Below are 24,119 nucleotides of genomic sequence, written 5' to 3'. Positions count from 1 at the left end.
AAAAAAAAAATTAAAAAGAAACAGGTATATATATTAAAATTAAAAATAATAAAATAACACAATAATATAAAAAAAAAATTAAAAAGAAACAGGTATATATATTAAAATTAAAAATAATAAAATAACACAATAATATAAAAAAATTAAAAAGAAACAGGTATATATATTAAACTTAAAAATAATAAAATAACACAATAATATAAAAAAAAATTTAAAAAGAAACAGGTATATATATTAAAATTAAAAATAATAAAATAACAAAATAATATAAAAGAAATTAGAAAGAAACAAATAATAAAATAATTAAAAGAAACATGTATTTGCCTAACCGTCGTTGAACTCAGGGGTGAATGATTTTTAATATATTTTATATTTTTATTTGGGCAAGATCAACCCTAAAGTTTTGCTCACGATCTTGAAATTGAACCAATTCAGTTCGAGTTCAGAAAAAATGAACTCAACCCTACCCGAAATGTTTATCCAATCTAACCTAACCCAATCCTACAAAATGCTTACCCAACCAAACCCTTTATAGTTCGGGTTGGGTTGGTCGGAATTGTCGAGTTGAATATACACCCTACTGCTGTATAGAACCCGAAGACCACGGTCGAGCAGACTCCAGTGGCCTGCAACATCTAAGATAAGGGGCAGACACAACACCCCTATTCACTAGTATGGTAAGTCAATCGCTAGCAAATATTATCCGTTTTAACTCATTACATATCGTTGTCAGCTTCATGATTTTAAAACACGTCTAGGGAGAGATCTCTACACTCTTACACTCTTATAAGGAATGATTCGTTCTCCTCTCTAATCGATGTGGGATCTCACAATCCACCCCCTTAGGGGCTCAGCGTCCTTGCTACCTGGTGTCGGACTCTGATACCATTTGTAACCGCTAGCAGATATTGTTCTCTTTGGGTTTTCCCTTTTGAGCTTTCTCTCAAGATTTTAAAATACGTTTACTAGGGAGAGATCGTTCTTTTCTCCAATCAATGCGGGATCTCACAATCCACCCCCCTTAGGGACTTAACGTCCTCGCTGGCACACCACCTGGTGTGTAGCTCTAATACCATTTGTAACCGCCAGCAAATATTGTTCTTTTTGGACTTTTCCTTTTGAGCTTTTCTCTCAAGATTTTAAAATGCGTCTACTAGAGAGAGGTCTCTACACTCTTATAAGGAATAATTCGTTCTCCTCTCCGATCGATGTGGGATCTCACAAATATAGTGTCTCCTCCAACAAATATCCCACAACAGTCACAGCATCCTGCCCAGAGATAGAGCATGAATTGAGTGCAAAATATAAAGCCTACAGTAATTTGTACATAAAACAAAATAATGTAGATGACTTCTAACTGAACAATTTTCATATTTGAATTGGAGAGAGGTATAGTTATCATAACAAAGCATTTGAAAGAGGAAGAAAATGTATAACTTAGGAGGTCAAGGCTGGCCAGAAGCAGTAGGATCAATGATGTCAAAGATGTCATAAACTGGAACCAATCACTCAATCAAAGAGCCAAGTGCAAACCTGAAGGCAAGGCAAATTACCAAACTCTAGTGGTTCAGCTCCTTTCCAAAACTCCTCATTTTCAACTGAAAGTAAAGCTATATCAGAATCAACTCCTCTGGCTAAGACCTGTGTAATATCACTGAGAAGATGATGAGCCCAAAGATCTTGCAAAATCATAACTTCACAACTTCATAGACTAAATTTAGACATTTAAAATTACAGAGACTAAGATGAGACGACGGAGCATATGCTCCACATGTTGTTTTTAATGGGAAGGAAAGTATATTAACAATAAAAGGAAGATAACATGTATCCTCTCAAGTAAAAATAAAATAAATTTAAAGCTTAAATGAGGGAAAAGAAACATGGAATCAACAGCACATATAGGAAATAGATATTATCACGTAAACTAAGGCTCAAATCCTCAGTACATTACCTGTGTATCATGTTCTACACAATGTGCATTTGTCAAGAGTTTACCATCGCCAATCATAAAAGCACTGCACAGCGTAATAGTTGGTTCTTAACATTTACAGAAGAATATAAAGCACTGCCAAATGATTTATAAGCTGTTGTCTGCATTCCGCCGAGATTTCTTTGAGCATTGCTTTCATTTTGAATTCGCAGCATGAGTCTTCATACTACATGAATTAAATAAAAGAATCTGATCACCTCTTTCGGCTCAAAATTGAAAACAATTTAATCAATAATGCATAACATTCCCTCCCCCAAATATTTCCTCAAGCTCACATTATCATAGGAGGTTTAATTTTGGGATATAATATTGATTCGTTTCCTTATTGTGACTAGTAAGTTCTTTTGTAAGTAATCCTCTAGCCTCTGTGATACGATTATTTTTGAAGACTCGAAAATGAGAAAACGCGCTGCAAAAACATGTCACTCCAAAAGCTCAACAAATATTTCAGTCTCGACGCACGATGATTAGTTTCCGGTCCAATGAAATCGCAATTCTAAACAAGAAGCATATGGCCTACAATAGCTCAACGTATAATGGAAAGCTCAGACTAAATGACATGTTCTTGCAGCAAAATGGAACGAGATCCACACAGTGAACACATATAACTCCACAAGTTCAACCAAGTCTGGAGTCTCTTAACACAGAATACCTAATTTCAGTACATTGTGTTACGCGCCGAAAGTAGAACAAATGTACTCACAACACCAATGAACGAAATTACACAAATAGACACCAAGATATTTACGTGGTTCAGAGAGAAGAAGTTCCCCTACATCCACGGGTAGCAACCAATCACTAATAAACCAAGTGAATACCTCACGGTCACACTACAAAAGACTCTCACTAAATGTAACTCAACAAATTCAACAAATACAAATGTGACTTCCAAAACTCTCCCAAATTCTAATACCACTTGTTAGGAATGGAGGATCAGAATGGAGCCCAAGCTCTCCCAAATCCCAATACCACTTGGAATGGATGATGAGAATGGAGCCAAAGCTATCCCAAATCCCAATACCATTTGTTAGGAATGGATGATCAGAATGGAGCCAAAGCTCTCCCAAATCCCAATACCACTGGTTAGGAAAGGATGATCAGAGGGAGAAATTTCACATTATATAGAATCAAATCTCACTCAATCTAATTCAAATAATCAAACCAAATCTAATCGAAATAACCAAATCAAATCAAAACTTATGACAATTTACACCACATTAACTCACACCTCTCAGCTATAATACCGAAAACGTGTGAAAAAAATAGAAAGTAAGACTCGGAACAAAGACGACAATGAAGTGGATACAGCGAGAAGCATTAGGCCTAGAAAATACCTCGACGTCGAAGTTACCAGAAGAAGAAGAAGGAAAGGTCGAAGATGAGCGTCGTTTGGAGCCGGAAGTATTCCTCCGGTCAGCGATGGCCATGTGAATGAGCGAAACAGTTGATCGCTGCAGCGTGGGCGGGCGACTCCGGGAGGGAAATGAGGAGCGGAATTAGACGATGGAGTCGAAGACGAAGAAGCAGCTGTTAGCCATTGCTGCAGCCACTGTTCGGAGCTTTGAGAAATGAGGACCTGGAGAGCGAGATATGTGAATTTTTTTACATACAAATGCCGTCGGGAACGGCGGGTCCGTTTCCTTATCCTTAAAACGAAAATATAGAATTAGATAAAGCCCGAAGGAATTTGGCGCCTCCATTTAGAAGTTGGGCCTCAACAAATGGGCTTGTTGGGACTAAAACTTCGGCCCATTTTAATTGGGCCGGTCTTATTCTCCAACACGAAATAAAAAATTTGTAAAAAAATAAATTGCATTAAAACAAGTTTTAAAATTAAATATTAATTTTTTATGTATTTTATTACAAAAACGATCCAATACTACTTTTAATATCTTTTGGAAAAATATGGAACCATAAATAAATAAATAAACTTGTTTTTATTGCTTACAAAATTTCTATCCATTTTTTAAATAATTAAAAAAATCAATAAACTATGCAGGGTTACCAACCTCTTGTGTGTATAAACAATAAACGGGTACATCATCTGTGAGGAAATGCTAGTATACGTATTTTGTACGATAAAAGGGGACAAATAAAAAAGACATGAAACCATAAATGTCCACCGAGAATAAAAACAGAGTGTTTATTGGTGTTGTCTCGGCCTCTTATCTCATTCTTTATTTAGTGAACTTTCTTATTAATTTTTATTTATTTATTATTTTATAGTTTTTCTATCTACATAAACATTTGAATTATTAACAAAAAAAAAAAAAAAAAAATCATATTATAAATATAAATATATTTTTAAAATTTAATTTTAAAGAAACGGTTATTCCAATGACAAAAGATGAAGTGCAAGTATTTTTTTAATTTAGATAAATTTAGAATTTATTAGAGAAACCCAAGTGTTTCCCTCCATTAAAAAAATAAATAAAACTGTTCCAAAAATTTCCCTCCATTTCACTTCTTGGAACTTCATGCTCTTACCAAAGCGAATCAAAAGGTCTTCTGTATTTCTCTCCGCGATTGCCTCTGCAAGGGGATGTGATTTCGGTGCAAGTTCGTGATTAAGGAATCATTAGCAACAATGCCAATGGCAGCCGTCGCCGATATTCAGGCTCGGATCGTTGATCTTCATACTCCATCTTCATCGTCGGTTTCTGGTAATCATCAGTTATTTTCAACATGCTTAACTTTTAAAGCGCGCTCGATCATCAAACGACTTAGAGAGTGACTGAACCGAGCCATTTGTTAATTGCGTTATTGATTGACCATCGCTATAATTTGAACAGTGAATGTTTGTGTGTTTCATCGATGTTTGCACGTTGTCTTTCATTTTTCACGTTATGCCGTTGGCTTAGTAGTCTATTGTTTTCTTTATGGTCTTAGAATCAGAAAATGACGATTTTGGTTCGAGTTGTGATGATTGCGAACTACTACAGAATACATTGGCTTTTGAAGACAGTGTTGGATTTGACAACCACGTTGTTCGTTTGAAGAGCCCTCTCACTGATACGGAGATGGTGGATGCGCTTGATTGTTCGAAGGACTTATACATTCCTACTTTCGAGTATGAGGATGATGTCGTGCTTGATAGCGAGGACGAAGGAATTAATGGATGTCGAGTGATTAGAGTTTCCAGCAACCTGTCAAGAAATGAAGCGGGCTGGGAAGTTAAAAGTGATTCACAAGATGAGAATATGACATTGGATTTCAACTCTTCTGATCAGAAGCCATGCGATACAGGTTCATACTCCCTGCTTCAATTTGAAACTCGATATTATTAGCCATTTTTAAATATAGGGTTAAGTAATATTTTAGTATGTAATTTCAGCTTGGGCCATTTCAGTGTCTTTTCTACTCCTAAGACATCCATTCTAGTCCATATACTTCTGAAACACTACTTTTTTTTGTCAATGTACTTTCAAAAGGTTGATTTTTATCTAGTAGTTTTAAAAAAACGGAGTTCTAAGAGTACATGGACCACTGCAAATCAAAATGGACAAAATGCTAAAAGTAAACCTTTGACTTAACCCTTTTCCTGTTCTGTTCATTTTTTTTAGCATAACTTTGGTTGACTTGTCTATAAATTTGTATGAAGGGGAGCAAGTTTCTTCTAATTGTTTGAATGGGGTTGACATGGGGAAGGATTCATATCAACTTTCGCCAAGGTTAAGCTATTGCAGTTCTCAAGAACCAGGAGATTCAACCCAAGTCAATGCTCTTGGCTTTGTGGATCAGTTTGTAACTCTAAGTACTACAAATGTAAATCTTTCTCAAGGAAGAGAGGCTGCTAGAGTGCAATCTCCTCTTCTTTCAAGAATTAAGGGACCTCAAAGTTTGGCAAAGAGAATAGGTAGGAAGTCGATTGAAGAAACAAGGAACTTTGAGTGGGTTGACATTTACAATCAAGAAGCAGAATGCAACTTATTTGCCAAGTGCAAAAAGGCAACTTCTGATTTTGTTAACTGCAGAGGGCAGTCATGTGCAACCAAGCCTCAGAATATCGCAAAACTGAGCAATAAAGAAGGCGATTGTTTGCTCAAAAAGTATGAAGGTGAGGAAGCAAGTGCAGGCATTCAGTTCCAGATTGATCCAACTGCTTCAACCTTGCCACATCCAAGATTGGATATCTCTTCATCAGAGATAGATGGGATGAACAACATTGAAATAGAGAATACGTTCAACAAGGAACCAAATGCAAAAATAGCAGAGGAACAGTTTGGCTCTATGGATGATGAGGGAGATGAACTCGAAGAATTAGATATTGGTTTTAGTACCCAAATAGCTGTTGAAGCAATGGAAGCATTGTCTTATATCCCAGATAGTAACAAACTTGCCAATGCCTGCAGTCCAGAGAACGCCTTTGATAACATTTCGTGCTCTATAATTGAACATAAACCTCATTTGAATAATTCCTATCCTCAAATTATGAGAGGCGCAGTTAGAAAGTCAAAGCGAGCACTGCATTCTAAGAAGAAGCTTAATGCAAAGTGTTTGACTAGATCTCAAGCACAATATGACCGTCAGGAGTTAGAATCCGATTTGACAACTAAGAGACAAGCAAAAAGAAGTAGATTGGCGGTGAAGGGACGGTTGAATTATAGAAAGTCTCCTGATGGGAGCAATTATTCAGCCACATCTTCCAATCTACTCAGCGATATAGGTAGTTGCCAACTGATTCAGCGAGGTCTCACTAAGGGAGATCAAGTTACCATCACCAGTTTGATGGTCGGTTTATGGAGCCACCCCAGGAGGAGAAGAACACCACGCAACTTCCAAAGTCATCCAAATAAATCAAACAATCAGAACAACACTTTTTTAGCAGTTGAGGGAAGTTGCGAGAATTCCATCTTAATGAAAACTGGGACATTAGGCAGAAATTCTAACAGTAAGTCAACTGCCTTAATTAGGAGTATCAATCCGAATGTCCTGCGTGTTTGCCTAGGGATTCATGCAAGTTAAATAAGCAATGTGCAACATGTTCTTCATTAATGGTCTGTAGTGCAAAAATGTTTTCAAAATGTATTGCGTGAGACCATAAACTGTGATCACAGTTTGAGAAATTTCTGTTTATACTATGAAAATGCAGTCCAGGGAAAAATACATGCTATGTTTTACTGCAGGGAAAAATACATCAAGGTCCAGCTGCAAATTTGATATTTATCACAAAACAACACCCATAATGCTACCACAGTCATCTTCGAAAGAGCTTGCACGATTAGGTGTCTCAGAGTCGATGCCTGATCTCAGATGGAAAGATTTGAGGAGAAGAAGAACAATGGCTTTGGTAAGAGTATGTTTTAGCCAGCATTTGGATGAAGTTACCCTCAAGCAACAAAAAAAGGTAAATCTGTGCTTATCTTTTTTATGACAATCAAGTTCTTTCAAAATGTGTACTTACCATCTGGTTTCTTCTTTAATAGGTAGTCTTACAACTGGGTATATCAATTGCATCGAGTTCTGCAGATGCCACACATTTTGTAGCAGATAAGTTCGTTCGTACAAGAAACATGTTGGAGGCTATTGCTCTCGGTAAACCAGTGGTTACACACTCATGGCTTGAAAGTTGTGGACAAGCAAGCTGTTTTATTGATGAAAAGAATTATATTCTAAGAGATACTAAGAAGGAGAAGGAAATTGGTTTTAACTTGCCTGTTTCCATATCTCGTGCTACCCAATGTCCACTTCTACAGGTGAAATGTTGTTGTTTGGTTTCATATAGGCTAAGGTTTCTCTCCAAGTTGATTTTTCATTAATGCTGTAGATATTTTACTTTTTCCTCTTTGATCCTACTTAGCAGGGTCTCAGAGTCTTCGTCACCCCAAACATAAAACCTAGTAAAGAAATCATTACTAGTTTGGTAAAGATGTCTCAGGGTGAGGTACTGACTATACATGCTTGTGCATAGTTGTGATTGTTCTCAAATTACAGTACTGTTTGCAGCTGTAAATTTCTACCTCTATGTATTCTTATCCCTTTTGGTATTACAAAATTGGTCATAAATTTAAACGCCTTGCAGCCTATTGAGAGGAGTCAGATTTTCACTGGGAAGGCTGATAAGTTCCCCGACGATCTACTTATTCTTTCATGCGAAGAAGATTATGCGAATTGTGTTCCTTTCCTTAGAAAAGGTATGGATTTATCCCCTTTTTTTATAAATAAAACACCTGGTTTCTTAAAGAGTAGCTCAAGAATAATGCTAGAGCTCCTTTTTGCAGGAGCAACCATTTACAGTTCCGAGCTTCTATTGAATGGGATAGTTATCCAGAAACTTGAAAACAAACGGTTAGTATTTTCTACGCAAACCATACGTCCTGGAGGAGGTGCAAGTTATTATAAATTTTAGAACATAGACTCTAGCAATATTCAGGCTTACTAATTAGCATAATGATTCAGGAGTTGCAACCCAGTTCTCGAGCTGGTTTTATAATGAGTATAATATTAAACTATTTGACAGTCCCACTGGCTCTTTACTGAATAATAATGGTTGATGCTACCTCACTCTTAATCACAGTGATGCATCAGCAAAGTTAGATTGGAGTAAATAAGTTGGGCATTGAGAATTCTGTCAATGAGAATGGGGCAGGGGTGAAGCTAAACTAGAATAGAGAAATTTGACTGAATAATCTAGATTTTGGGAGCTAAATGTGATATGACCCACCCTTTCCAAATCAAGTTTTTTAACCTTTTGGTGATGTAATCATCACAAAAAGTTACCGCTTTGCCCTCTAACTAAATTCTCTCTTTTGTCTCTCCCTCTCCACATGATTCCAAATCAACCCATCCATAGCTTTTCTCTCTTTCGGGTCTGCATATAAAATTTCTCTCCTCTCTTTCACTCTTATCTCCGTTTCCTATTTTGTTTTCGTTTTTTGTTTTCGTACTTTTTTTAGGTTTAGGGATTAATGTTGCTTGTTTTGTGGTCTGATCTGCATGTAAAAAGGGATGGTTAAGACATTTACAAAGTAAACATAATGGCTAGATACTAGAGCTAGAATTGAGAGCTAGAAACAAGATTATGATGATAGATTGATTGCTTTGACCGTGATTCAAACCCACAAAAAAAATGTTGAAGTGAGAAAACAAAATTTTCAAGAGTTAAACTCATAAATTTTACTTTTCAAAAAAAAAAATTATGGTCCTACATATTTTGAGTTTAAAATATATAGAAAATTTTCATGAGCTAGAGACAAATTTGAATTTAGAGCAAAAGTTCATAAGTCGGTAATTTCACTCGATCATAACACAAGCAAAAGGTAGTAACACTTCAGTACTAAAGTGATTCAGTTTTCATTTGAGTTTTAGAAATTGAATCATAGGTACAATTTTCCAATTAGTATTGTATTTGTTTGAAATGACTTTCTATGAACTTAAAAACACTTTGATAAGTACTTTTAGTTCAATGAGAACGCTTTTAAGTTTTCTATAATGCTTAGTTAGCTGTAAACACTACTTCAAAAGTGATCTCAAACATCATGGAGTTAGATCATTAAGTGTGAATTTTGAAATAAGTGTTGTAAAATGTGGCATTTAGAAGTGTTTTCAAAAGAAGTGACCTCAAACCTAGTATAGTTGACTAAAGTTATATGAGTATATCATTGACCTTTTTACTCCTTTTCTCAATGAGAGTTCATCAGCTGCTGAACTTTGTTCTTTGATTTACACTTGCCATTAACAGGCATGAGCTCTTCACATATTGCACGAAAGGTTTTGATGACAGCCAAGACCAGTAGAGCAGTCGAAATACTCTGTCCTCTTCCCTCTCTACCTCCATGGAAATGCTGGTAAAAATGGCTGATGGGTACGTATTTCCACTTAAGAGATAATAGTCCTTTATATCTTCAAGTCATTTTGGAAGACAGGAAACTTTGTAAATATTTTTGTTTCTATAATGAATATCCATCAAGAATTTTGTGGGCACTGTTTTTCTGTTCTATTTTTGTTTACAACAGCATGGCAATATTTTTTTCTTTTATTTTCAAACATTTTTTTGGATGGAAGTGAATACTATTTTGGATTTGAAAATTTGTCAAAGAAAATCAGATATGAAAAAGCACAAAAAACAGAATCACACTTCTTCAGATATGTTAAGAATTGTTGAGTCTAAATTTGCACTAGAAGAGATTTGGATATCATACACATATAGCACAGATATTAGAAGCTCTAATGGTTAGACTCAGAAGGTTGAGCGGCGGTGTTGAAGCTATCATAACCACCACTTCCTGGTGCTGCTGGATTTGCTTGATACATCAATGGTGCAGCAGCTGAAGGTGCGCCATTGGCTGAAGAAGGTTGAGGTGTGCTCCCTGGAATTGGTGCTGGAGGAGGCGGCAGCCTGGCAAGCATATTCACTTGGCCAGGCATAGGAGCACCGGGCGGAGCCATCATAGGTGGCATTGTAGGAGCAGGTAGATATCCTACAATGACAAAGGAGCACAAACCGAAATCAATAAAAACCGACGAGAACACCCCAAGGCTTCCCAACAAGATTTCAATGTATCAAATCTGTGAATATTACCGGGAGCACCAGGAGTTGGTCTTGGCAAAACTGGAGGCCTAATTCCAGGCAATAACCCCGGGGCAGCTCCCGGCATTACAGGTGTAGGTAATACAGGAAGACGAGGTCGTTGGCCAAGTAAATGCTGATTATAGGCAGCACCAACCTGATGGAATGCTGCGGCTTGACCAAGATGTTCTTTGATCCTCTGGTCAATTAAACTTTGGGTTTGTTGCTCCTCAAATTGCTGATAGTATGATCGCACGTTTGCCTAGAGTGCATCCATAAATAAGGTACTATGTATCTCTTGTTCTTTTCTTTTTTTTTTTTTTTTTTTTTTTTTTTTTTTTTTTTTTTTTTTTTTTTTTTTTTTTTTTTTTTTTTTTTTTTTTTTGAAGTTCTTATTGGATGAATGAATGGAAATAATATTTCTACAGTTATTTAAATTTTGCCTTTTTATTCAAATATACCAAGTTACAATAACAATACACTTAAAAGATACTTATCATATACTTATCATATTTCAGTAAACAGAAGGCAACCTCTAAAAGAACAATAAAAACTTACCTCTAGCAGTTAACTTTTCCACTTTTTTTAGGTGTTTCTAAAACTAAAACCAAAAAACCAACCAAGTTCATTTTAGACTGAGAGTGGTTTGTTCTTAAATAAGTAAAAATACCATTAAATTCAGTTCTAACTATAGCCGGTAGAGCTCAAATGTAACAACTTAAGTCCACCGCTAACAGACATTGTCCTCTTTGGACTTTACCTTATGAGCTTCCCCTCAAGGTTTTAAAACATGTCTGTTAGGAAGAAGTTTCCACACCCTTATAAGAAATGTTTCGTTCTCCTCTCCAACCGATCTAAGATCTCTCATCAACCTTGGAACAAAACTACTCTACTAAATTGAGATGTGGACAAGATTAACATACCTTATGTTTGTAGCCTGCATTATGCTGCTTCCTCACAGATGGCTGAAACACCCACAAAAAAAAAAAACTAAATATGGGCAGCATTGAACATTCACTAACTCAATATAAATGACAAACAGGTCCAAAATCTTGAAGCCAGCCACCAAACTCGGGCCTAAATATTGTTATACTTGAAAATCCTTGAAAGATTGTACAAACTAAACTTAGTTTCAAAGGAAACAGAGGTTCGGCACGTTTCGTTTGAAAGTAAGAGTTTAACTATAACAGCCCAAGTCCACTGCTATAGATATTGTTTTCTTTGGAATTTCTGCGTCTACTAGGGGGAAGTTTCCACACTCTTATAAAGAATGCTCCGCTCTCTTCCCCGACCGATATGGGATCTCACATTGACTTAGACAAAGCCATGGATCATGGTTTCTTTACTTTTCATTTCTCTCTTCTTTTCTTTTTTATAACTATGAGTGTTAAGAGTTTGCTTTTGCACACCTTACCAAACATCAAAGCACAACCACCTCACCCGGCGACATTAGGTTGCTAAGGAAACTCGAGACGTTTTTAAATCTTAAGTAGGTAGCCACGATAGTACGAACTTAAAAGCCTCTAAAACCCCACTTTCTTCCTTGACCTCAACCTCAATTCAATAGGCCAATTCATGGTGGTTCCATAGTTGAGGTTATTCAGTCTAAAATACGCCAAACGCTTAAAAATAGAGCGTGAGAACCTAAGCCTTGGGGTGGTTCTTTAGATTTAAGTCTTGTTGGGAAGCCTTCTTATCATTTGTTCACATTACATATAATTTTTAGTTTCAGCTTTGTGTTGATTGTAAGTTTCCAATTACAAACAAACGTTCTATGCTAAGTGTGATGTCCCACATTGGTTGGGAAGTAGAACAAAAACACCCTTTATAAGGGTATGGAAACCTTCCCCTAATAGACACATTTTAAAACCGTGAGGTTGACTGCGATACGTAACGAGCTAAAGCGGAAAATATCCCTAGCATACGCATTTTAAAGCTTTGAGGGAAAGCCCGAAAGGGAAATCTCAAAGAGGATAGTATCTACTAGCGGTGGGTTTGGGCCGTTACAAATTATATCAGAGTTAGACACCAAACTATGTGCCAGCGAGGAGACTGTTCCCCAAAGGGGGTAGACACGAGACGGTGTGCCAGTAAGGACGCTGGCCTCAAAGGGGATGGATTTGGCGGAGGTCCCACATCGATTGGAGAAAGGAAAGAGTGTCGCCAATAAGGACGCCGGCCCCAAAGGGAGTGGATTTGGCGGGGGTCCCATGTCGATTGGAGAAAGGAAAGAGTGCCAGCGAGGACGCTAGGCCTCGAAGGTGGGTGGATTGTGATGTCCTACATTGGTTGGGGAGAAGAACACAAACACCATTTATAAGGGTATGGAATCCTTCTCTCAGCCAACGCGTTTTAAAGCCTCGAGGAGAAGCTCGAAAAGGGAAGCCCAAATAAGACAATATATGCTAGCGGTGGATCTGAGCCGTTACACTAAGCTTACACAAACCAATCTACAAACAGTCGATGTCCGAACACCAACCACAATCATACCAATTCAAAACAGTCCTCCAAATTCCTTCGAGCTTAAAAATTAAACATCATAAACCGCAAAACATTACCCATAAAAAAGAGAAGGAACTGCAGCTTCAATGAAGAAAGCCCCAAAAATGGCATTGTAATGTGAATGTAAGAAGAGGACTTACAGAATCATGTGTCAGATATGTATCGCAATAGTCACAATAATACCTGCAGCCATAGAACAAGATCACTTCACTGACTATACAGAGAAAACGAGAGAGAGAGAGGTGTGAAATTGATTGAATCATAAAATAATGAGGCTCTTAGAAGAAGACGGATATGGAAGAACGCACCGAGGCATAACGCTGTATAGCTCGAAGAAGAAGCAACAATGGCAGACCCTCCAAAAACCCTATCAGCGACTCCGCCAGAACGAGGGAGAGAGAAAAGCTTCTAGTGTTTCAGTTTGGCTAAGTTAATAAAATTGACTGTGAAAGATACCATAAACTTTAAAAAAAATTAGTCAATAATATTTTTAAACTTAAAAAAATTAAAAAAAAAATACTTTTACGAACATCATTAATATTTTATTTAAAAAGATACTTGATACCTGTTTTTTTTTTTTTTTTTTAATTAAAAAATATATGAGAAGAAAGAAAGAGAGGGGTATTCTATAAACTATAAATATGTAAAAATTTAGAGTATCAATAAAAATTTTAAAATTTTTAATGATATATTTTATATATTTTTTTAACATTTATTGTAAAATTTTTATTTTAAGTTTTTTTGGTATTATTGGAAGTTTTTTTAGAATTAAGGGGTTTTTTTGAGGAGGAAAAACTAGGTTATTTTGGATTCCGATTTTAATCAAACCGTACGCCGGTTCGGTTCGGTTCGGTTCGGTTCTCATATACACCAGATTCCGAGTCAATTTAGAAGCACCCGATCCCTATATAAATGAAGCGTGGGGGCAGCTTTCCAGTTCTGTAACTGGTGAAACGAAAAAAGGAAATGGTTAACGATCTTCTTCCTAAGAATATCGTCCATTGCAGGTTCTCTCGCTTTCTTCATCTTTTATTATTACTGTTCTAATTGAATCTTTCTTCTGGTTGCTTGAGGAAACAAGCAATGGAACACTTCGACCCGTAAAATTCTGCTTATGTTTTTCAGCTCAGCTTCTGTTTGGTTGAATTCCGATATATTTTGAAATGATTTTTGTTTCTCGAATTGTGTTCAGGATTTTTGGTGCGCATTGAGATGCGTAATTTTTGAACCAGTGGCCTCTCCGCTGCGGTCGCCACCGCCGTTTCTTATCCTTTAGGTTCTCTCTCTCTCTTTTCCTTCTAAATTTTCGGTTCTTATTAAATGTGTGTCATTCTTGCAAGTTGCTAGGTTTTGGTGGACCCCGAATTGAATGTGATGCTACCGCTTTATTCCTTAGAGTTACGCTCATGGTGAATGCGATGGTCTGTGGGACTTTATAATGAACTTCTTTTTCTTTTCGGTAACTGTCATATTCACAGTAATCATTTCTTGATTTGTGGCATTTCGTTTGCATTATCTCGTGGTGTTACTGCTTTATAGTTTGAATTGATGTCGTAATGTTTAGTACATGCTACCATCAATCTATGTATGATGAATGGAGAACAGGAAGGAATGAATAAGGGAATTCCTGAATTAAAACGAATTGGTCGTTTTTTGGTAGTTGCTGATGTAAACCTTTCGTAAGTCTGAATATGTAGAAACAATATGAACGATTCTTAATTTTCCAGAACAGAGAAAGTGAAAAAGTTGATCCTATAGCCAACGACTAGTGATCTTAATTTTTGTCCACTTGATGCAGATGTCCTTAAACTTAGGTTGCAAATACAACTCGTGTGAGATCTCATATCAGTTGGAGAGGTGAGCGAAACATTCTTTATAAGGGTGTGGAAAACCTCTCCTCAGTAGACGTGTTTTAAAACTATGAGGCTGACAATGATACGTAATGGTCCAAAACGGACACTATTTGCTAGGAATGGTTTAGACGGTTATAAATGGTATTAGAGCTAGACATCGACGCTGGCCCCCAAAGGGGGTGGATTGTGAGATCCCACGTCGGTTGAGGAGGGGAACAAAACATTCCTTATAAAGTGTGGAAAATTTCTCCCAAGTAGACGCGTTTTAAAACGGTATATCTTTTGAAACTGCCAACGTCCTTGCTTTTTCTTAGCAATGTCGTGTAGATTGGCTCAACATTTTGCTTTCTCCCTCTCATCATAGGTTCGTGGAGGCACTTTACAATGAGTGAGTATGTGCTTTTCCAATCCCTCACTTTCAATAGCTCAAAAAAGTGTATATATACGCTCATTATTCTTTTTAGAAACATTACAGACGTATAATAAATTTTTTCTATGTTTTTGGCTTCCCTCAAATCGCTAACGAGACTCTTTCATAGTATTTCAATAATTTCAAACAACTAATGCGTTTCATTTATTGAACAGGGTTCTATGGTCGGTCTATATCCTTTGGATACTAAAGGCGTCCTTAGGTGATCTCGTAATTCCTATAGGGTGGAGACGATGGGGTCATATAATAAAGTTTTTTTATGGCTAAATTACTGTGTCAAACTCTGAGGAGAAACATGCATTTTTGAGTTTAAAAGTGCTTTTGCTTTGTCGAATATCAGGTTGCTGACCCAGAATATTTTTCAGGGGCCTAACAACTTTTTGCAAGATGGGTCCACAAGCCACAATCATATTCATAGCCTGGGAGAAGTCCATTTTCATGCCATTTCTTTCTCAATCGAGATCTTAGCTGCCCGATCACCCCATCGAACATTGGGGTGGCTTCTAGGAAGGTTGTTTATATATTTAACTTGCATTGACAACGTCAGGCTATGACATGAAGGAAGGTGAGAAAAATCCATTCGATTTTTGTTTCACCTTCATCCTCTAGAGGTCAAACTCAAGTCTAGTCTAGCTCGACGAAGCTTCGCATGCAGGTAGGTATTAAATGTAACTAGTCATCCCAAGTGAATTCCATATGATTTGATTTCACAAGATTATTATTACTTAGTTGTTTATTTGTCCATGATTGGTGTGATCTGGTTTATAGTGTAAAATAAGTTTCCTGAAGGCTTAATTGGTTAGAGACATATTGAAGTGGCAGTCCTTCCTTGATTTACAATTTAATTGAATTCAAAGGGAGTTGGCTTTGGTTTTGGTTTGGAGTTGGACTACAGCTATCATGACAGGTACCCCTTTATTATCCATTTATAACTTTTCCTCCATAATTTTATTTTCCCTTGCACTCTTCTTCTCAATTATTTCTTTAATAATCATTTACTTTTTTTTTTTTTTTTTTTTTTTTTTTTTTTTTTTTTTTTTTTTTTTTTTTTTTTTTTTTTTTTTTTTTTTTTTTTTGTTCTTGTTCTTGTTATTCCCTTTCCACCAATATTTTAATTAGTTTCGAAATTTTGTTTTTTTTTTTATAATTTGGTTAAGAAGTCACGTCATACTAATGTGCCTTGGATGATCCACGCCTTAGGGTCAGGCGCTGAATGAGCACATTGAACTATTCATGTGGCTGAAAGCCCTCACAACCTAGGCACAATGCAATTCTCAGGGGCGCTCTACCACTGAGCTAATAGCCTGTCGTGTGGGCCTCCCGCTAGGTCACACTATGCCAAAAGCGAGAGAAACCTCATTCCTCTCTTTCCTTTTTTCACTCCATGTCGCCACACGAGAGGGACATGGAGACCTAAAAAAGGGATCCTATCAACTTGTTCCGATCTAGGATAAAAGCTCATGAGGTTAGTCTTCCTCCGTGATTGTTAAAATTGAAAAAAAAAAAAACTAAAAACATTATCTATGTCAGAAAATGGTTGAATTCAATGATGAATATGGTTTAACTTAGCTTTAGGATATTTAGAAGTGATTTTAAATTCGTTAAAATCATTTAAATATATATTTAATCATTTAGATGAAAAGATGTTATAAACTAATTTGAATTATCAATTACCAATTTATAATTATTTTTACTTGGTTTCATTTAAAATCAATTTAAATAACCCAATTAAAATCAAATTTCTCCAAAAATTCTAGCTATGTATTAAGAAATTCACAAGCAATTTGATAAAAATTATTCTTTTTAATGAAAAGTCGCTATCCTTTGTAATTATTTCTCTTGAATATTAAATTATTCCTATATTAAAATAAATGCTATTCATGTACGAAATTTGTGAATTAATATTTTTTAAAAATGGAAACATAATAAATAGATTAATTTGATTTACCAATAAAAATTTAGGATTTTAATTATATAATATCATCGGTTGTAATGGATGCAACTCATAAAATTTAAATTGATTTTTCTTTTAGAAATTAATTGACCAATATGTCAAAAATAAGGTGTTCTAATTACTTAGTAACTAATTTTATTCTATTATTTTGAGTTATAAATTAAGTTGTAATATTTATATTAAATGCATACCAACATGCTTAAATTTATTTGTTAAAATATATTTTAGTATTGTAATCTTATTGTTTTTGTTTATAAACAAGTATGTCTAATAATGATTCATTTTTTATTTGCTATAATTAGTTGGGTAAAATTCAATTTTTAATCATGTTGTATTTTTCAATTAAAAAAATTATTATGATTATTATTTCCAAATTCAAATGTAACATAAAAATTAATTCTAATATTTATTAAAATTACGTAGACTTGAGACATTTTAAAATCCATATATTAAAATGAAAAATAGACCTAACTACAATAATTTATTTAAAATTTAGTGTCTATAATATAATAATAATAATAATAATAATAAAAATAATAAATAATATATATTGAGGTAATATTTTTATTTAATGTGCAAGTAGGCAATTTGGCACACGAGAAACAGCTTGGTCTCTCCGTGTTTGGGCTGCAGCGTGGAACCTTGTTGGCAGGACAGTCTGGCATCTTTTATCCTTACCCTCATTTTTTTAATTAAATTACAACCATGCCACTCTATTTGAAATTACTATTTTACCCCTACTCTGCAGAATGGTACAAGAACCCCATTCATTTGCTTCCACGGCTTTACAAAGTTGGCCAACCAACTAATTTTATCATTTTTTTGGCAAAAAATTCAGTATTTATCTTGAACCTTGTGCCATGGTAGAATATTTACCATAAACTTTTAATTATATTTTAAACTTAATTAAATAATCTTAATTTTATTGCTGTTTTTTGTTTTTTTTAAATCTTACTTTTTGACACGTGTCTTTCAGGAACTATGCTCGTATTGGTTTAAATTTCAATTTAGTACTATAGACGAAGCTTGGTTTATTTTGATCCGTACTAAAAATCCCAATTTCATCTCCGAAAACACTTCAATTTGGTCACTTGGATTGAACATTGTTTCATTTTGATTACCGAAAATTTTAATCCAACTTTAAAAGTTAACTAAACTTAAAAATTTATTCTATAAAAATATATATCTTTCAAATTGAAATTAATGAGTCATAATCCGTCGTATTAAAAAACAAAAATCAAATTAAATAAGACATTTAAACTCAAAAGAAATTGAATTTTAAACCTCAATTATTGAACAAAAAAAACATGCGATTAATTTGATTTAGAGAAAATAAACATTTATTTTTTAAAAAGCAAAGGGCATAAATGTAATTAACCATTCACATAAATAAGTACACCAACTTTCGCTGCAAACAGAAGAACAAACGAGCGTGAGAGTAAAAACAGCTGTAATGGCAATTTGGTAATAAGTAGAAAATCCAGGGGTAATTTACAGTAATTTTAGTTAGTGTAATTTATTGAAGAGATCTAATTTTAGCATCAGAAGCACTCATTTTTTTCTCTGCGAAGACTTTCAGGAGGAAAATCCAATATCAGAGAGAGAAGCGACGGCGAAAACTAGAGAGAGATAGACACAGAGACAGAGAGAGAGAGAGAGAGAGGTTTTCCAGAGAGAGAAAGCTTGAAACCGGCATTAATGGCGGAGGGGAGTGGAGGAGGAGAGAGAAAGGGGAGTAGTCAGGAGGAGGAAGACAGCGTCAAACTCTTTGTTGGTCAAGTGCCGAAGCATATTACCGAAGCTCAACTTCTCGCAATGTTCCAAGAGCTTGCACTTGTTGACGAGGTCAACATCATCAGAGACAAAACCACTCGCGCCTCTAGAGGTTTTTCTCTTTGATTTCAACTTCAGCGTCTCTCGTTCTTATTTTTCTTAGTTTACATTTACACTCCCATTCTCTCTGTTTTGGTTGTGTGTTGTTGTTTGTTTGTGGTTCGATTGATTTTGAGAGGTCTTTAACCGATAAACATTGTGAATTGATGTGTTGATCCCTAATTTTGTTGTGATTTGGGCTTGTTTTGGTTACTACATTTTCAGGTTGCTGTTTTGTGATATGTCCTTCGAGGCAGGAGGCGGATAAGGCGATCAATGCTTGCCATAACAAGAAAACTTTACCTGGGGTTAGTGGAATCTGGACGTTTTTATGATTTTGTATAATTTATGTCTCTTTCTCTCCCAATGTTTTGTAATTGTATCTTTCTTCTTTTTTTTTTTTTTTTTTTTTTTTTTTTTTTTTTTTTTTTTTTTTTTTTTTTTTTTTTTTTTTTTTTTTCTCTTTCTTGTCGATAATGCTAATCAATGCAACTGATCGATTCGATGACTTGGCCTTGTACGTAATCGCTGTTATAGGTAACCTAGAAGTTCTAAAAGTCTTGGATTTTCTGTAGAAGCTGCTTTCTAGTTTTAGATACAGCACATTGTGATGTATCTTATATTTGGAGTTAAAAATGAACTAGAAGCGCTCTACATTTCTTGTGGAGCCAACTTGAGCAGACGCTTTAAGCTTTCACGGCCCTTTTTCTTAAGAAAAAAAGTTGTTGAATCTTTTCAATTATATATTATATAGTTTGACTCTCAAAGGTGATACCCTTGCGCCTGTACATGCTCTGACGATGAACAATAGAGAAAAGAGTAAAAATAAACAAAACCTTTATAGGAAGCTGGCTCTTACAAAATTAAGTTAACTATGCACGTCATTGGAGTGGGATCAACTTTTGACCCCTAAATTATGGCTTTTTGTCTTAAATTTTGGAGCAATGATTCTCTGATGTTATGATTCTTCTTGTAATTATCCTTTTATGTTTCCGTTAACTCTGTAATTAAACAATGTTTATCGTCAAATTGATTAGTAATACCCCTCCTTTTCCATTCAATCAGGCTTCTAGTCCGTTGCAAGTAAAATATGCAGATGGCGAGCTGGAAAGACTAGGTGTAATATCATGCCCTGCTTGAATATTTCATCTAAAAGATGGTTCCTAATATCCATCACCTACATCGCCACTTTCTTCATGAGCTTGTATTTATCTTGCTAAAAGATTAATTTTGGATATTAATGGTTGGTTTTTTCTGAAAAGAGCAGAACACAAACTCTTTATTGGAATGCTTCCAAAAAATGTATCCGAAGATGAAGTTTCTAGTCTTTTCTCTCAATATGGAACTATAAAAGACTTGCAAATATTAAGAGGTTCGCAGCAGACAAGTAAAGGTAGTTTTTGGTTTGTTTCAGCTTGATGTTAGTTGAAATTATGAAAGATCTCACACATTCAGTTGAATCTTCACCATTAGCTCCATATGTTGCTCAAGTTCAGGTTGTGCGTTCTTGAAGTATGAGACAAAGGATCAAGCTGTTGCAGCACTTGAGGCAATTAATGGAAAGCATAAAATGGAGGTAATGTAAATTAACTTGTCTACTCATTCATCTTTGAGTTAATTTTCTAGAAATGTTTAGCTTTTCAAATTTCTTTGATAGGTGGTCAATACCAAAATCATTGAAATCATAGATCCCATAATATTGTCTGAATATTTCATCTGAAAAGGATATTGCTCGCTCTTGTTATGTTGAACCCTTTTATTCATGAGAATGTTGATGTAAATTTTATTCCTTGCCTCTCAAGATCATTTCATGGATAGCATTTATGTATCGTGGTATTGTATTGCAGTAAATATTCTATTAGTTTGATAATGTTTTACTCTCAGTCCAGCTACATCTATCAATGGGAAGAAGGCAATCGGGGGTACTGATAAGGATATTTAAATTTGTGTTCAGAGCATTGCTTTGCATAAACTTGCATTAAACATGAATATTTTTGTTTCCTCTTTTTGTTTCCTCTTTTTGTTTCCCTGTTTCTTAAGACCGTATTCTTTTATTCTTCCATTGGTTTTATTTTTATTTTTAATGAATTTTGTAATGGATGAATGAAACTAATAGTCATACTTATACTAGCAGATGGTATTGTGGCCTGGCACTGGACAGAATAGCATTTATTTATTTTTTCTAAAAAAATATGTAATTCGTTGTAGCTGTAACTGGATGGAATTTTTTCGGTGAGGAATTTGTCATACAAGTCAAATTGGTTAGTTAAATTCATTATCATCAATAGTCGAGCTTTCTTGCTCGAGCCAACATCTTTTTGGGGCCGACATATTTTAGCCAACATCATTTGGTTGTTTTTTCCCCTACTCAGGGATCCAGTGTCCCTTTGGTTGTTAAATGGGCTGACACAGAGAAGGAAAGGCAAGCTCGGAAAGCTCAGAAAGCTCAATCACAGGCCTCTAATGTGCTTAATGCTGACTCTCAATGCTCTTCGCTGTTTGGAGCCGTGCCACTGGGTTATATTCCACCATATAATGGCTATGGTTATCAGGTCAGTTTTGCAAGGGGATTATTTTTGGGCTTCTTCTTTAGTATGTATGTATGCATTTGTGTGCAATGATCTTNTTTTTTTTTTTTTTTTTTTTTTTTTTTTTTTTTTTTTTTTTTTTTTTTTTTTTTTTTTTTTTTTTTTTTTTTTTTTTTTTTTTTTTTTTTTTTTTTCTGTTTCTCTTTTATTATTATTGTAGAGGGTCTGTGCTGTCTTGTTCTTGTTCTTTTGGTTGTCATGCTTTCAATAGAACGCCATTCACATCTCTTTTAAATTAGAAGAGTTACTAATGAACGTTATAAATCAGACACCTGATCTTGATTTCCTTTTGAGTGGTTTTCATTTTCATGTTTGCAATTGAAATTTTTTATATTGAAATTGGAGGGTAGCCAATGATAGTCTCTGCATTCTCTTTGTAGGCTCCTGGAAGTTATGGGCTTATGCAGTATCATCTACCTCCAATGCAGAATCAATCTGGTTTTCCCAATATGATACCCCAATTAAACCAAGGAAATGCAATGCGTGGGATCTCACCCGACCTTGGCCCAGGTATGGCCACTAGAAATTATGGCATGCCTCCTGCAAGTTACGTTGGCTCTGCGTATCCTGCAGTTCCATGTCTTCAGCATCCCATGGCATACCCTGGAGGAATGATGAGTCCTGGGGTTGTGAGCAGTTCACCTGGGCCATTTACTGGTGGTAACAATAACTCTCCAACGTCTAGTTTGGGTAAAGGCTCTGGGAGTCAGATTGAAGGTAGGTAGTTATTTCTGGTTTTGTCCGACTTTAATTTACTGTTTTGTTGAGTTTCTGGGAATTATACTTCTCTCTTTTACTCTAGGTCCACCTGGTGCTAATCTTTTTATTTATCACATACCTCAAGAATTTGGTGATCTGGAGCTTGCTAATTCTTTTCGAGCATTTGGTCGAGTTTTGAGTGCTAAAGTATTTGTTGACAAAACATCTGGAGTTAGCAAATGTTTTGGTGAGCATGGTTGATTCCTTTAATGGGTAGCTGACATTTTTTTCTTACTACTTTACACCAACTATGTGCAAAAACAAATGTTGAAGATGAGTATTTTGATCATTCCCTACTATATTTTGGTAACTGTAGCCGTTTAACCTTGCTCCATCTACAGGTTTTGTTAGTTATGATTCAGTCGAGGCTGCTCAATCTGCCATAAGTAGGATGAATGGATGCCAATTAGGTGGAAAGAAATTAAAAGTCCAGCTGAAGAGAGACAACAAACAAAGCAAACCATATTGATTCTTAGTTATGTGATCCAACGCAACGCAGCCAAGCTGCTACCACTTGCTTACATCGGGGGGCCCAAAAGCACACGACAGTCATTCCATTATCAGATCTTTAGGGTGGATTGGATGGTCTGGTTAAAATTCATTACTCCATTCTGCCTGTGATTGCATCATCAGATGAAATCAAAGATACTTATAACATCGTTCGGCCATGCTGATGCGATTTGTAATTTATGTATCTTGGAAGATTAACATTCTTTAATTGATTCTTCCGGGACATCTGTTGACTGTAAAATACAATGTAATTACAAATGATCTCTTGATTCTTTTAGGTTATTGATTTAGTATTGCCTAATTTGATGCTTTTGCCTTCTGGTTTCTTGTATTCTTTGAAAGAAACTCATATCTTGCTTGCAATACTGTGGGTTGGGCATTCAATCCTAACTTCTTCAAGAATATCTTGTTTTAGATTATCTATTACAAACTACCATTTTTATCTAGAACTAGGAGCCTATTGGAGATGATCAAAATAGTTCCATACAATCTGACATCCCTTTCAATTTGACTCGAACGGCAAAAGATATTGGTTATACATGTGGCTTTGCTGCTTTTCTGCCAGTGCACGACTTGTACCTTTATTTTGACAAGCATAAACATATGACTCTGTTTTCTTTGATAATTAACTCTGTAAACTGATTTTCTTTTGCAGTCTTCCAAATAAAAATGCTGGATGGTTTCTTCCAAGGCAACTTATCAGATGTAGCATCATACAGGTATTATGGTTAATTGGTTCGAAGTTCGATTCCTCCCAGAATATTGTGTTTTGAAATCACATTTGATGACTATTGTTGTTCTAAATTCTTAGGACTCAATTACTTTACTTGATCTGCTGCTTGTTATTATTCTCATGGCAATGGTAATGTTCATAATGGACTTCGCGTTTTCAAATGGTTGATAATGTAACAGTCCAAGCCCACCGCTAACAGATATTATCTTTTTTGGGCTTCCCCTCAAGGGTTTTAAAACGCGCCGGCTAGGAGAGGTTTCCACATCCTTATAAAGAATGTTTCGTTCCCCTCTCCAATTGACGTAGGATCTCACAATCCACCCCCCTTGGGGCCAGCAACCTTGCTGGCACTCGTTCCCTTTTCCAATCAATGTGGAATCTATGAATCTACCCCCTTTCGGGGCCTAGCGTCCTCGCAG

The 24,119-nt window shown here is 35.6% G+C and overlaps 3 protein-coding genes and 3 long non-coding RNA genes across 8 annotated transcripts; 4 read left to right on the top strand and 2 right to left on the bottom strand.

Moving 5' to 3' along the window:
• Positions 1 to 1,165: 1,165 nt before the first annotated feature.
• Positions 1,166 to 3,587, bottom strand: LOC111488267. Of its 2 annotated transcripts, XR_002719185.1 has the most exons (4): positions 3,325 to 3,587; positions 1,952 to 2,156; positions 1,534 to 1,641; positions 1,166 to 1,269 (listed from the first exon to the last, which is right to left on the bottom strand). It is a non-coding gene; the product is annotated as an uncharacterized LOC111488267 (long non-coding RNA). The 2 variants fall into 2 exon arrangements; XR_002719184.1 differs by lacking the exon at positions 1,166 to 1,269 and having other exon boundaries at positions 1,348 to 1,641.
• Positions 3,588 to 4,441: 854 nt separating this feature from the next.
• On the top strand, positions 4,442 to 9,992 carry LOC111488253. Of its 2 annotated transcripts, none has more exons than XM_023135950.1 (9): positions 4,442 to 4,653; positions 4,880 to 5,236; positions 5,592 to 6,881; positions 7,117 to 7,337; positions 7,417 to 7,686; positions 7,794 to 7,874; positions 8,013 to 8,124; positions 8,212 to 8,278; positions 9,672 to 9,992. In XM_023135950.1, exons 1-9 carry the CDS (start codon positions 4,578 to 4,580, stop codon positions 9,724 to 9,726), a joined length of 2,529 nt encoding a protein of 842 aa, XP_022991718.1. In that variant the 5' UTR covers positions 4,442 to 4,577; the 3' UTR covers positions 9,727 to 9,992. The 2 variants fall into 2 exon arrangements, with proteins under 2 accessions (XP_022991718.1, XP_022991719.1); XM_023135951.1 differs by having other exon boundaries at positions 4,568 to 4,653; positions 4,908 to 5,236.
• Positions 9,993 to 10,053: 61 nt separating this feature from the next.
• On the bottom strand, positions 10,054 to 13,437 carry LOC111488260 (U1 small nuclear ribonucleoprotein C-like). Its single transcript, XM_023135963.1, has 5 exons — positions 13,310 to 13,437; positions 13,142 to 13,184; positions 11,423 to 11,464; positions 10,512 to 10,761; positions 10,054 to 10,410 (listed from the first exon to the last, which is right to left on the bottom strand). The coding sequence occupies exons 1-5, from the start codon at positions 13,315 to 13,317 to the stop codon at positions 10,157 to 10,159; spliced, it is 597 nt and encodes a 198-aa protein (XP_022991731.1). The 5' UTR covers positions 13,318 to 13,437; the 3' UTR covers positions 10,054 to 10,156.
• A 478-nt stretch (positions 13,438 to 13,915) lies between these two features.
• Positions 13,916 to 14,758, top strand: LOC111488265. Its single transcript, XR_002719182.1, has 2 exons — positions 13,916 to 14,008; positions 14,194 to 14,758. It is a non-coding gene; the product is annotated as an uncharacterized LOC111488265 (long non-coding RNA).
• Positions 14,759 to 15,470: 712 nt separating this feature from the next.
• Positions 15,471 to 16,550, top strand: LOC111488266. Its single transcript, XR_002719183.1, has 3 exons — positions 15,471 to 15,939; positions 16,053 to 16,191; positions 16,491 to 16,550. It is a non-coding gene; the product is annotated as an uncharacterized LOC111488266 (long non-coding RNA).
• Positions 16,551 to 18,789: 2,239 nt separating this feature from the next.
• LOC111488257 (RNA-binding protein BRN1-like) lies at positions 18,790 to 23,308 on the top strand. The gene is made up of 9 exons (XM_023135960.1): positions 18,790 to 19,123; positions 19,336 to 19,418; positions 20,176 to 20,227; positions 20,378 to 20,503; positions 20,607 to 20,686; positions 21,483 to 21,662; positions 22,079 to 22,415; positions 22,501 to 22,644; positions 22,799 to 23,308. The coding sequence occupies exons 1-9, from the start codon at positions 18,937 to 18,939 to the stop codon at positions 22,924 to 22,926; spliced, it is 1,317 nt and encodes a 438-aa protein (XP_022991728.1). The 5' UTR covers positions 18,790 to 18,936; the 3' UTR covers positions 22,927 to 23,308.
• The last annotated feature ends 811 nt before the right edge of the window (positions 23,309 to 24,119 follow it).

The sequence above is a fragment of the Cucurbita maxima genome, unplaced genomic scaffold (genome assembly GCF_002738345.1).
Source record: "Cucurbita maxima cultivar Rimu unplaced genomic scaffold, Cmax_1.0 Cma_Scf00013, whole genome shotgun sequence".
Classification (NCBI taxonomy): Eukaryota; Viridiplantae; Streptophyta; class Magnoliopsida; order Cucurbitales; family Cucurbitaceae; genus Cucurbita; species Cucurbita maxima.
The sequence above is the reverse complement of the archived record's forward strand: the minus strand, read 5'-3'. Positions and strand labels throughout refer to the sequence as shown.

Excerpts from the sequence above, each read along its gene's own strand:
- LOC111488257 (XM_023135960.1), top strand. The coding sequence starts at position 18,937 with ATGGCGGAGGGGAGTGGAGGAGGAGAGAGAAAGGGGAGTAGTCAGGAG. Across the intron at positions 20,228-20,377 it reads TGGCGAGCTGGAAAGACTAG|AACACAAACTCTTTATTGGA; the intron begins GTGTAATATCAT and ends TGAAAAGAGCAG. Across the intron at positions 20,504-20,606 it reads TTCGCAGCAGACAAGTAAAG|GTTGTGCGTTCTTGAAGTAT; the intron begins GTAGTTTTTGGT and ends GCTCAAGTTCAG.
- LOC111488260 (XM_023135963.1), bottom strand. Across the intron at positions 11,465-13,141 it reads CATATCTGACACATGATTCT|CCATCTGTGAGGAAGCAGCA; the intron begins GTAAGTCCTCTT and ends TGGGTGTTTCAG. Across the intron at positions 10,762-11,422 it reads ATGCAGGCTACAAACATAAG|GCAAACGTGCGATCATACTA; the intron begins GTATGTTAATCT and ends GATGCACTCTAG.
- LOC111488253 (XM_023135950.1), top strand. The coding sequence starts at position 4,578 with ATGCCAATGGCAGCCGTCGCCGATATTCAGGCTCGGATCGTTGATCTT. Across the intron at positions 4,654-4,879 it reads ATCTTCATCGTCGGTTTCTG|AATCAGAAAATGACGATTTT; the intron begins GTAATCATCAGT and ends TTATGGTCTTAG. Across the intron at positions 7,687-7,793 it reads CCCAATGTCCACTTCTACAG|GGTCTCAGAGTCTTCGTCAC; the intron begins GTGAAATGTTGT and ends CCTACTTAGCAG.